This window comes from Pygocentrus nattereri, chromosome 10, assembly GCF_015220715.1.
Source record: "Pygocentrus nattereri isolate fPygNat1 chromosome 10, fPygNat1.pri, whole genome shotgun sequence".
In the NCBI taxonomy this organism is placed as follows: domain Eukaryota; kingdom Metazoa; phylum Chordata; class Actinopteri; order Characiformes; family Serrasalmidae; genus Pygocentrus; species Pygocentrus nattereri.
Window position 1 is genome coordinate 44,567,719 of NC_051220.1, and position 12,500 is coordinate 44,580,218.

Below are 12,500 nucleotides of genomic sequence, written 5' to 3' on the forward strand. Positions count from 1 at the left end.
GAGTGTGTGTGACTGAGTTTGACTGTGTGTGAGTGTGTGTGACTGAGTGTGTGTGATTGTGTGACTGAGTGCGAGTGTGTGTGACTGAGTGTGTGTGACTGAGTGTGACTGAGTGTGTGTGACTGAGTGTGAGTGTGTGTGTGTGTGTGACTGAGTGTGAGTGTGTGTGTGTGACTGAGTGTGTGAGTGACTGAGTGTGAGTGAGTGTGTGCGAGTGTGTGTGACTGAGTGCAAGTGTGTGTGACTGAGTGCGAGTGTGTGTGAGTGTGTGTGAGTGTGTGACTGAGTGTGTGTGTGATTGTGTGACTGAGTGTGATTGTGTGAGTGAGTGTGAGTGATTGTGTGAGTGAGTGTGAGTGATTGTGTGAGTGAGTGTGAGTGATTGTGTGAGTGCGAGTGATTGTGTGACTGAGTGCGAGTGATTGTGTGACTGAGTGCGAGTGATTGTGTGACTGAGTGCGAGTGTGTGTGACTGAGTGCGAGTGTGTGTGACTGAGTGCGAGTGTGTGTGAGTGATTGTGTGACTGAGTGTGTGTGACTGAGTGTGTGTGACTGAGTGTGAGTGTGAGTGTGTGTGTGTGAGTGTGTGAGTGACTGAGTGTGAGTGAGTGTGTGTGAGTGTGTGTGACTGAGTGCGAGTGTGTGTGAGTGTGTGACTGAGTGTGTGTGTGATTGTGTGACTGAGTGTGATTGTGTGAGTGAGTGTGATTGTGTGAGTGAGTGCGAGTGATTGTGTGACTGAGTGCGAGTGTGTGTGACTGAGTGCGAGTGATTGTGTGACTGAGTGCGAGTGTGTGTGAGTGTGTGACTGAGTGTGTGTGATTGTGTGACTGAGTGCGAGTGCGAGTGACAGTGCGAGTGCGTGTGACTGAGTGCGTGTGACTGAGTGCGAGTGCGTGTGACTGAGTGCGTGTGATTGTGTGAGTGAGTGCGTGTGATTGTGTGAGTGAGTGTGTGTGATTGAGTGTGAGTGATTGTGTGTGTGTGACTGAGTGTGAGTGTGTGTGTGTGACTGAGTGTGTGAGTGACTGAGTGTGAGTGAGTGTGTGCGAGTGTGTGTGACTGAGTGCAAGTGTGTGTGACTGAGTGCGAGTGTGTGTGAGTGTGTGTGAGTGTGTGACTGAGTGTGTGTGTGATTGTGTGACTGAGTGTGATTGTGTGAGTGAGTGTGAGTGATTGTGTGAGTGAGTGTGAGTGATTGTGTGAGTGAGTGTGAGTGATTGTGTGAGTGCGAGTGATTGTGTGACTGAGTGCGAGTGATTGTGTGACTGAGTGCGAGTGTGTGTGACTGAGTGCGAGTGTGTGTGAGTGATTGTGTGACTGAGTGCGAGTGATTGTGTGACTGAGTGTGTGTGACTGAGTGTGTGTGACTGAGTGTGAGTGTGAGTGTGTGTGTGTGAGTGTGTGAGTGACTGAGTGTGAGTGAGTGTGTGTGAGTGTGTGTGACTGAGTGCGAGTGTGTGTGAGTGTGTGACTGAGTGTGTGTGTGATTGTGTGACTGAGTGTGATTGTGTGAGTGAGTGTGATTGTGTGAGTGAGTGCGAGTGATTGTGTGACTGAGTGCGAGTGTGTGTGACTGAGTGCGAGTGATTGTGTGACTGAGTGCGAGTGTGTGTGAGTGTGTGACTGAGTGTGTGTGATTGTGTGACTGAGTGCGAGTGCGAGTGACAGTGCGAGTGCGTGTGACTGAGTGCGTGTGACTGAGTGCGAGTGCGTGTGACTGAGTGCGTGTGATTGTGTGAGTGAGTGCGTGTGATTGTGTGAGTGAGTGTGTGTGATTGAGTGTGAGTGATTGTGTGTGATTGTATGACTGAGTGCGTGTGACTGAGTGCGAGTGCGTGTGACTGAGTGTGTGTGATTGTGTGACTGAGTGTGATTGTGTGAGTGATTGTGTGTGATTGTGTGACTGAGTGCGTGTGACTGAGTGCGAGTGTGTGTGACTGAGTGCGAGTGTGTGTGTGACTGAGTGTGTGTGATTGTGTGACTGAGTGTGTGTGATTGTGTGACTGAGTGCGAGCGCGAGTGACTGAGTGCGAGTGACTGAGTGCGAGTGTGTGTGAGTGTGTGATTGTGTGACTGAGTGTGATTGTGTGACTGAGTGTGATTGTGTGACTGAGTGTGTGTGATTGTGTGACTGAGTGTGTGTGATTGTGTGACTGAGTGCGAGTGTGTGTGACTGAGTGCGAGTGATTGTGTGACTGAGTGTGAGTGATTGTGTGACTGAGTGCGAGTGATTGTGTGACTGAGTGCGAGTGTGTGTGACTGAGTGCGAGTGTGTGTGAGTGTGTGACTGAGTGCGAGTGTGTGTGACTGAGTGTGAGTGTGTGTGTGACTGAGTGTGAGTGTGTGTGTGTGACTGAGTGTGAGTGTGTGTGTGTGTGACTGAGTGTGTGTGACTGAGTGCGAGTGTGTGTGAGTGTGTGTGAGTGTGTGACTGAGTGTGTGTGTGATTGTGTGACTGAGTGTGATTGTGTGAGTGAGTGTGATTGTGTGAGTGAGTGTGAGTGATTGTGTGAGTGCGAGTGATTGTGTGACTGAGTGCGAGTGATTGTGTGACTGAGTGCGAGTGTGTGTGACTGAGTGCGAGTGTGTGTGACTGAGTGCGAGTGTGTGTGAGTGTGTGACTGAGTGCGAGTGTGACTGAGTGCGAGTGTGACTGAGTGCGAGTGCGTGTGACTGAGTGAGTGTGATTGTGTGAGTGAGTGTGTGTGATTGACTGAGTGTGAGTGATTGTGTGTGATTGTATGACTGAGTGCGTGTGACTGAGTGCGAGTGCGTGTGACTGAGTGTGTGTGATTGTGTGACTGAGTGTGATTGTGTGTGATTGTGTGACTGAGTGCGTGTGACTGAGTGCGTGTGACTGAGTGCGAGTGTGTGTGACTGAGTGCGAGTGTGTGTGAGTGTGTGACTGAGTGTGTGTGATTGTGTGACTGAGTGCGAGCGCGAGTGACTGAGTGCGAGTGCGTGTGACTGAGTGCGAGTGCGTGTGACTGAGTGCGTGTGACTGAGTGCGTGTGACTGAGTGCGAGTGTGTGACTGAGTGTGATTGTGTGAGTGATTGTGTGTGATTGTGTGACTGAGTGCGAGTGTGTGTGACTGAGTGCGAGTGTGTGTGACTGAGTGCGAGTGTGTGTTCTATAGAAGTGGTTGTGTTTGTATCTTCACTGTGTGAAAGTCTATATCCATTCTGAGTGTGATCTGTGTGTGTGTGTGTGTGTTAGGTTGTGTGTGCAGGGTCACAGAGCCATACTGTGTCCGTCTGTCGAGCTCACACTCTCTGACCCTCCCCGTGGTTCTCATGGAGACGAGTTGCCGAGGGTGATTGAAGCTGAAGGTCTGATGGAGGAGTATCTCGCCTTCGACTGCAGAGACCTGTAAGTGTGTGTGTGTGTTCGCGTTGGTGATGTAATGATACACCTGTTTTTGGGATCAATAAGATTTTTTTGAGTCTCAGGTAGAAATTCACGATTAAAATTTTTTTCTGCATTTAAATGTTTTCAGTTCTACAGATTCTAAATCAGTCAGTGTGTGAAATGAATAGTAGTGATTTGTAAACCAGTGTTAATCTGTACCTGAACAACAACAGCACAAAAACACTGAAGTGTGTAAACGGTGCTCAAAACCATCCTAAACTGGAGACGTAATAATGCTCGGGTGTAAAAGGAGCTCCAGGAAAGGCGGAGTCCTTTGTGAGTGAGGGTGGGACGAGGCCACTTTACCAAAAAATGCATCAGCTAAAAATTGAACAGTTCAAAAACAACGTTCTGCTTTAAGTCCATAAAGGTTAGTCCTATAAGGACGTTTCACTCAGTGGCCACCTTGTTAACACCTCTGGGCAGTTATTTCCAGACTGAAAGCTGAATGAGCTTTAAAAACGAAAATAAAAGCCAAATTTATGTTTCAAATAATTCTTTGAAATCGGTAATAAAATCTGGCTTTCAAATAGACACCATGTTGAGCATTATGAGCTTTAATATTCTTATTTCAACCAGCGACCGACTCCTCATTTATAACATCACTGTACTCAGTCAGGGATTTGAGGATTTTAGGTGTTTTGGCCTCTACAGTGCAGAAGAAAACATTCAGAGAATCCACAGAATCTCCTTTGGCCCCTCAGATAGCACTACATTTAAAACCAGCATGTTTCTATGATGATGTCACCACATGGGCTCAGGAAGACTTTAACAAAGTGTCAGTGAACAACGTCGCTGCATCCTCAGGTTAAGACCGAACTCTGTGGAAACGTCACCGACCTCTCTGGGCTCCAGCTCGTCTGAAACGGACTGATGCTCGGTGGAACTCCAAGAAGCAGCATGGCTGTGTAATCGGAGAGTGCGGGTGCCTGCGGTCAGGACCCAACTCACACTGAGAAGATGAGTCTGATTGAGCTCAGAGTGAAGGAACCGAAGGGCTGCTCGTCTGAGAAACCCTGCTTCCAAAAGTGCATCTGTGTCTTCGGCCCCAAACCGTTATTCCGAGCTGTTTAAAGGAATCTGATGTAACACAGTGGAAACGACATCCTGTAATACGTGTTTTTGGAATGTTCTGCAGCATCAAATCTAGAAAGACATTATTTACAAAAATCAATGTTCATAAAGTAATGTAATTGTGTATTTGCACCTTTTGAATGGTGTGTGTGTGTGTGTGTGTGTATTGATTGTGTGTTTGTGTATTGATTGTGTGTGTGTATTGTTTGTGTGTATTGATTGTTTGTGTGTATTGATTGCATGTGTTGTGTGTGTGTGTGTGTGTGTATTTTGTGTGTGTGTGTGTGTGTGTATTGTGTTTGTGTATTTTGTGTATTTGTGTGTGTGTGTGTATTGTGTGTGTATGTATTGTTGTGTGTATTGTGTTGTGTGTGTGTGTGTTGTGTGTATTGTGTTGTGTGTATTGTGTTGTGTGTGTGTGTGTGTGTGTGTGTATGTGTATTTGTGTGTGTGTGTGTGTATTGTGTTGTGTATGTGTATTTGTGTGTGTGTGTGTGTGTGTGTGTGTGTGTGTGTGTGTGTATATTGTGTGTGTGCAGTGATGAGGAGTTTGAGCGGGAGTGTGTGAGCAGGCGGCGGTCCTGTCTGCCCCCCATCTCTCCGTATCGCTGCCGCAGGGAGGCGGTGCTGGAGCTGCTGTTTGATGACGTGTGGCGCGAGCTGATTGGTTGGATGGAGGAGCTGATCCGCAGGCTGTGGGAGGGCTGTGTCTCCGGTACCGTCTTGGTTCTTTATGTTCCATCAGTCGTGGATTAATTATCGTTAGTGTAGCTTGTAGCATCAGAACGTGGAGTGTGGGTCTCCAGTGTGTCTGAAGATGTTCTGTAGTTTTAGCTGTGATGCTAATGTAGCTAACAAGTAATAAAAGCTACCTCATCAATTAGCATCAGGCTAACTTCATGCCTTAGATGGACAAAAGTACAATACAAGACAGTTAAGATCGTTATAATCATATACTCAAATAAATAATACACACAATTAAATACTCGAATGCACGTATAAAGCACATGGATCGAAAGCTGTTAAAAGCAGGAGAATAAAAATGAGTCTTTAAACGTTTTTTAAAAACCTGGATTGAATCAGAGAGTCTGACATCAGTGGGAAGATTACTCCACAATTTTGGAGCATAGACTGCAAAAGCCCGGTCCCCCTTTAATTTTAAGTTAGTACGAGGAACAGTTAATAACCCCTGATTTGAAGACCTTAAAGTTCTCGCGCTATGAGGAGCTACTAGTCAGAGAAGATGGTTGGATTGTTTAAAATCCTGCGAGGATCACATTCCTTTACCACACCCCACAAAAGATCATCCGTCCAGGCCATCAAAGGGTGGATTGGCCTGATGGTCCCAGAGGCAGAGAAACGCTGTGGCACCTACAGTTTTATGGGCGACTGTATAAATGTGATATTTGACTGAAGTGTTTTTACGAAGCTGAAACCGAGCCGTGTAGAGAGATTAGTGGTATTTGAAGCCGGTTATTCTGATGATGGTGGTGAATTTGTTGGTGATTGTGTTTTTGCTCCAGATGAGGAAAAGAGTGCTGTTGCGCTCAGTCCAGCACGGCCGCATTCCCACAGTCCGTTTGGGATGCTGACCATCCTGCCCGCAGCTCCGCCCCGCCTGGGCCCCACCCCATCACGACCGCAACACATACACACCAACCTGCAGCTCCAGCACACACACACTGCACTGCAGCTACAGGTCAGCACCAACAGCTCAGTCTCCTCACAGCCTGGAGAACCAGAACCTTCTGACCTCAGTTAACCCTCAGAAATCCGGTGTCATCACTGTCACACTGCAGTCACTTGTCACACTGCAGTCTGCTTTCTGTTTGTCTTAACATCAGAAAATGGCAAAAGCATGGTTTTTATTACTCTACACAGAAAAATAACTTTCCATAAAATTCAAAGCACAATAAATGATGTCCTGCTTATGAACTCAAAGTCACGGATTAAACGCTTTCAATGAGCTTTTTTCAGGGAACTATGAGTCAGAAATCATTCATATAAAATCACAGTAAGCTTTTATTACTGCTGGCGATAACTGACTTCTCAGGGTTAAGAGGTCTGCTAGCTGACCCCTAACTGCCTGTCTCTCCTTCTGTCCACTCCTGGTTCCACTGTTCCCCTCACACGTACTGTCCCATTCCCAGCCCACCGACTCTCTGAGCCATTCCGTGTTCCATTTCCCTCTTCACTCCCGTTCTCCTGTCTGACACTCCATCCCACTGCCCACTTTGTCCCACTCTCTGTCCTACTCCCAGTCATACTCCCTGAGCTACTCTGTCATTTCCCACTCCATGTCCCACTCCATGTCCCACTCCATGTCCCACTCCATGTCCCACTCCATGTACCATTTTTTTACTCCCACTCTTTGTCACACTTCCTTCAATCTTCACCCACCCTGTCCCACTTCATCAGCCTTTCCCCTTTTACTTTCACTTTCACTGTCTCGCTTCCCATTTTATTCTCTGTGCCTCCCTCTGTCCCCCTCCCTGTCCCACCTCCCACTTTGTCCAACTCTCTTCCTGCCCTACTCCCTGAGCCACTCCTTTTCACACTTCCTACTTCATTCCCAGTCCTACTCCGTCACTTCCAACTCCATCCCGCTCCCTGTCCCACCTCTTGACCTTCTCCCTGTCCCACAAAAAGTTGCCTGTCTCAGTTGCTGTTTGTCTGTCCCACTCCCTTTCTCACTCCCTCTGCCACTCCCTCTGCCTTTCACTATTTGACATCTTGAGCCCCCCAAACACCCCCCCCCCTCCCCCCACCAAGGCCCTCTTGTTGCTCTCAAAACCCACTGCCTGCCTGTCTGCTGTTCTCCAGCTCTCTGTCCCACTACTTGAGCACGCCCTTGCCTTTTCCTCTCTCACTCCGTCTCACTGTCTGACATCTTGAGCCTCCTGTCCCTGCCCCTGTGCCACTCCCTGCCCCTGCCCCTGTGCCACTCCCTGCCCCTGCCCCTGTGCCACTACCTGCCCCTGTGCCACTCCCTGCCCCTGCCCCTGTGCCACTCCCTGTCCCTGCCCCTGTGCCACTCCCTGCCCCTGCCCCTGTGCCACTACCTGCCCCTGTGCCACTCCCTGTCCCTGCCCCTGTGCCACTCCCTGTCCCACTGTGTGAGCCACTCCTTATTTCACTCCTGGGTTGTGCTTTAAAACAGATTTACGGATCTGCAGCTTCTCTGTAGCTGTATAACGTAGAGTGTTACAGGCAGAGCCCGAGATTCGCTCTCTACTCCTCTTTCTGTTTGAATGACCCGGTGTCCAGTAGTTGGTGGGTGACCACGCTGCATGATGCCATTTTCACTTCCTGGTTGTCAAGATTTGTCTTTGCATCCTTTTTCCAGGATCCCAGTTCATTAACCTTCTCCCCTCTTTCCTCCTCTTTTCTGTGTTTTTGTCTGTCTTCCTTTCTGATCTCCTGTGACATCGTCAACCTACCCTCCCTCTTTTTATATCTTTCTCTCTTTTCTGTCTCTTTTGCTCCATCTCTCTCCATCTTCTTCCCAAAGAGCACAAAGTCAAGGGGCTCAAAGCACAAGTCGAGACGGAAATCCAAAAAGCAGAGAAAGCCATCTACTGTATGTAACTCCGCTAGTTTCCTCCAGAGAGTCCCGACTCTAAAAGTGCTTGTGCTTGTCTATTAACACCTGAACCAAAGCCTGTTTCTTAACACCGTAAAATCCTTTGACTTTATTTTAAGCGTTTGTTTATTGTTTCCTCTGTTTCTTTTTCCCATTAAATAAAGCTGTAATCTTGCCTGCTTTTCTGTCTGTGGTTTTCAGTACAGCTCATGCTTTTTGTTCAGGCTGTGATGATTGTTTCCCGCTGTACTGCATGCTGTTAGTGGAAGGATGGATGGATAGTTTAGTGACGTGTAAGACCTTCGTTAGCTGCTACACATGGCTTTATCACACAGCTGCTGCTTTGCTGGTTTTATAGACACTGTAATTTTATCTCTCTGACTTTTAGCTGCTCTCTTTCTCTCTTTCTCTCTCTCAGTCCAGTCGAGTGCCTGTAGGAACAGCTGCTACACATCACAACCTAAATGACCTCATCATGATCCATGGTATTCCACTGCAGCAGAGAAACACTGGAGTTCTGGAACGAGCAGCACAGTAACTTCCGCAGTCTTTTGCTCTATTATGAACATACACCATCGTCAATATGCTGCCCATCCCAAGTCTGAGCAAAGCTAACTTCTCACTTTGTCAGTTTTTAAACGTTACCATATTAAAGCCTAATTAAACTTACTCTGAGAAAAACAACAGCACATGTGTAAATATTTGTGCCAGTATTAGTGACAGTGCTACACTGGCAATAAAGCCCACTTCATCCCAGATGTCAACAGGCATCAAAACTCACATTTTTTAGGTGCTTAAACCACTTTGAGAATTTCAGTATGAGTTTTAACAGCAAAAATCAACAGAATTAAGAAAATATCAGAAGAAAGTAAGGTGTGCTCAAACTTTTGATGTGCACTTTCTCCTTCTAAAGTTTTTGTTGTTATAATTGCATCTGTTTGCTCAAAAAAGTAATAAATCAATAAAATCTCTCTCTCTCTTTCTCTTTCTCTCTCTTTCTCTCTCTTTCTCTCTCTCTTTCTTTCTCTTGCTCTTTCTCTCTCTCTCCCTTGCTCTCTCTCTCTCTTTCTCTCGTTCTGTAGTGATGGAGAAGAGAGAATGGTCCTTCGTCCCGGCTCCAGCATCATTCCTTCCAATAAGCCACGCCCACGCCGTGCCCTGGAGCAGCAAAGCTCCACCTCCCTACCCCGCCCTCCCCAGTCTGCACGACGACGAGCGCTGCCCCCTCGGACACTATTGCCATTAGCAACAGGTCTGACCCCTTCCAGTCCAGCTGGAAACATGGACGAGGGAATCAGAGGAACTCGACTGTAAGTCTTATAAAAACTTACTGTTTGTGACTCAGCGTCACCCACCGTCACCACTCAGCGTTACTCAGCGTCACCCGGCATCATCCAGCATCATGCGACGTCACCCACCATCACCCGGCACCACTCAGCGTCACTCAGCATCACTCAGCTTCTTGTAGAATTACCCAGCATCACTCATCATCTCTTAGCATCATCATCTCTTAGCGTCACTCAGCGTCACTCAGCATCACTCAGCTTCTTGTAGAATTACCCAGCATCACTCATCATCTCTTAGCATCATCATCTCTTAGCGTCACTCAGCGTCACTCAGCGTCACTCAGCGTCATCCAGCGTCACTGAGCTTCTTGTAGAATTACCCAGCATCACTCATCATCTCTTAGCATCACTCAGTGCCGCCCAGCATCACCCACCGTCACCCGGCGCCACTCAGCGTTACTCAGCGTCACCTGGCATCATCCGGCGTCACCCAGTGTCTCCAAGCGTCACTCAGCGTCACCCAGCGTCACCCAGCGCCACCCAGCGCCACTCGGCATTACTCAGCATCTCTTAGCATCATCATCTCTTAGCGTCACTCAGCGTCACTCAGCGTCATCCAGCGTCACTGAGCTTCTTGTAGAATTACCCAGCATCACTCATCATCTCTTAGCATCACTCAGTGCCACCCAGCATCACCCACCGTCACCTGGCGCCACTCAGCGTTACTCAGCGTCACCTGGCATCATGCGGCGTCACCCAGTGTGTGTGTGTGTTTTTCAGGTCCACAGCCGGTGATTGTCTCTCCTCCCCTCCAATGCCCCTCAGCAGAAACACACTGCTGCCCCCTATTGGCACTGCAGATACTGAGCACGCACCCTCTGCACATCACACACGACACTCTCAGGTAACACACACACTCTTGTGGTGGGCAGTTTCTGTGCTGTAGCCCACCTGATCATTAACTATTCAGTAGATCAATAAAGATAAAAAAATAGAGTTCAGTCTGCTGTAATAAACACACTGTCAAATCAGATGGTGCATAAACTCTGGACTGGATGATTTGCAGTTCCTTTTTGACCTGTATTCATTACAAAACAGCACAAAGACAGACATTTAATATTCAAAAATGGGCTTATTCTGAATTTCATGCCTGCAACATGTCTCGATAAAGTTGTAATAGGAGTGTATTTACGTCTGTGTTACATCACCTTTACTTTTAACAGTGGTCAGTAAATGTAAGAGGACACTGACTGTTGCAGTTGTGAAAGTGGAATTTTTCCCATTCGTGTTTGATATAAACCTTCAGCTGCTCAACAGTCCAGAGTCTTTGTTGTGGTTTATTTTGCTGTATAATGAGCCATGGTGTTCTATGTGGGTCAGTTCTGAACTGCAGGGAGGTCACTCAAGCACCCGCACTGTCTGACTATGCAGTCATGCTGTTTTGACGCGTGTAGAATGTTTCTTGCCGTTCCTGAAACAGTTTTCAGTATTAGTTCTGCTTATTAGCATAAATAGTATTCAGTATTTCTGCAGATTCTCTGAATGTTTAGTATGGCAGTGGAACAGTGTGATGTGCTGTAAACATTCTTAACCAGTAGTGTTTATCTTGGCATTTTTATAACTGGTAATTTATTAAAAATGAGCAAGCACAAACAAAAACAATGTTTTTTTGTGTGTGCGTATGCGTGTGCGTGTGTGTGTGTGTAGCGTCAGCGTGGTTCCTCCTCTCGTGCCCACAGTGCAGTAGCAGATGAGGCTGGCAGTCTTCTACCCAGAGATAGACTCCACCCACAGGACGTCTACTCCAGACCCAACACCACACACACCTTCAGGGTAACACACACACACACACTTATGTTAAATTAAAATCAAATAAACTATATACACTATACACTGAACACACTGTACACTATACACACACTGTACACCTTGTATCCTTATATACACTGTATACTAGACACAATACACTACGCTCTGTACACTATACACTGTACACTGTCCACACTGTACGCGTTACACTATACATGCCCTTTATTATACAAACTACAGTGTATACGCTGTACACTATACACACTACACATAGTGATTCAATTCAATTCAACTTTGTCATTATACAATACAGGGTAGTAAAGTATAACGAAACACTATCGGGCTACCTTTCCAGTGCAGTAATAATGATTGTAATAGTGATGTAATAATGTAATAGTGTAATAGTGATGTTGGCAGACTGATGTGAGCGGAGTGATTTAATTATGTACATGTAGTGAATTAAGTACAGTGATGTTAGTGGAGTGAAGTAATGTTAGCGGAGTAATGAAGTGATGTGAGTGAAGTGAGTAGAGGAATGTTAGCGGAGTGGTGTGAGCACAGTGATGTGAGCAGAGTGATGTAGTGATGTGTGCGGAGTGATGTAGTGATGTAAGCACAGTGATGTAGTGATGTAAGCACAGTGATGTAGTGATGTAAGCACAGTGATGTAGTGATGTGAGCAGAGTGATGTAGTGGTGTGAGCAGAGTGATGTGAGCACAGTGATGTAGTGGTGTGAGCACAGTGATGTAGTGATGTGAGCACAGTGATGTAGTGGTGTGAGCAGAGTGATGTAGTGGTGTGAGCAGAGTGATGTAGTGATTTTAACAGAGTGATGTAGTGATGTGAGCACAGTGATGAGGTGATGTGAGCACAGTGATGAGGTGATGTGAGAGGAGTGATGTCAGCACAGTGATGTAGATATAAAACTCTGATGTTGGCCTACAAAGCCAAAAATGGTCCAGCTCCTTCCTACGTGAGATCAATGGTGAAAGCTAGATCCGTACCCAGAGACCTTCGTGCTTCAAGTACGGCTCGACTTGACCCACCATCTTGCAGATCACAAGGAAAACATGCCTCCAGACTGTTCTCTGTCCTGGCACCAAGGTGGTGGAATGAACGTCCCCTAAGTGTCCGAACAGCAGAATCACTTGCTGTCTTTAAACGACGTCTGAAGACCCATCTCTTTACACTACACTTATCTAATCACTAACACTGTCTACTAAAGATCTTCACCTCTTTTATTCTTCACTGTATTTTATTACAAACTTTTTTTCAGCAGGTTTAGTGTTGTGTAGACTCCGTGTTGAGTTGTAGGTATTTTTCTACTTGTTGTA

At 46.8% G+C, this 12,500-nt stretch overlaps 1 protein-coding gene across 3 annotated transcripts in view; it reads left to right on the forward strand.

Annotated features, from left to right (window-relative positions):
* Nucleotides 1-12,500, forward strand: part of fam149b1 (family with sequence similarity 149 member B1) — a 24,422-nt gene that overhangs the window by 7,941 nt on the left and 3,981 nt on the right. For 2 of the 3 annotated variants that reach the window (XM_037542280.1, XM_037542281.1), the window contains exons 6-13: nucleotides 3,222-3,374; nucleotides 5,027-5,202; nucleotides 6,011-6,186; nucleotides 7,999-8,067; nucleotides 8,489-8,604; nucleotides 9,153-9,380; nucleotides 10,137-10,260; nucleotides 11,064-11,189. In XM_037542280.1, the coding sequence (XP_037398177.1) occupies nucleotides 3,222-3,374; nucleotides 5,027-5,202; nucleotides 6,011-6,186; nucleotides 7,999-8,067; nucleotides 8,489-8,604; nucleotides 9,153-9,380; nucleotides 10,137-10,260; nucleotides 11,064-11,189 (1,168 nt within the window). The remainder of the gene's footprint in view (nucleotides 1-3,221; nucleotides 3,375-5,026; nucleotides 5,203-6,010; nucleotides 6,187-7,998; nucleotides 8,068-8,488; nucleotides 8,605-9,152; nucleotides 9,381-10,136; nucleotides 10,261-11,063; nucleotides 11,190-12,500) is intronic. The other variant, XM_037542282.1, reaches the window with a different exon arrangement.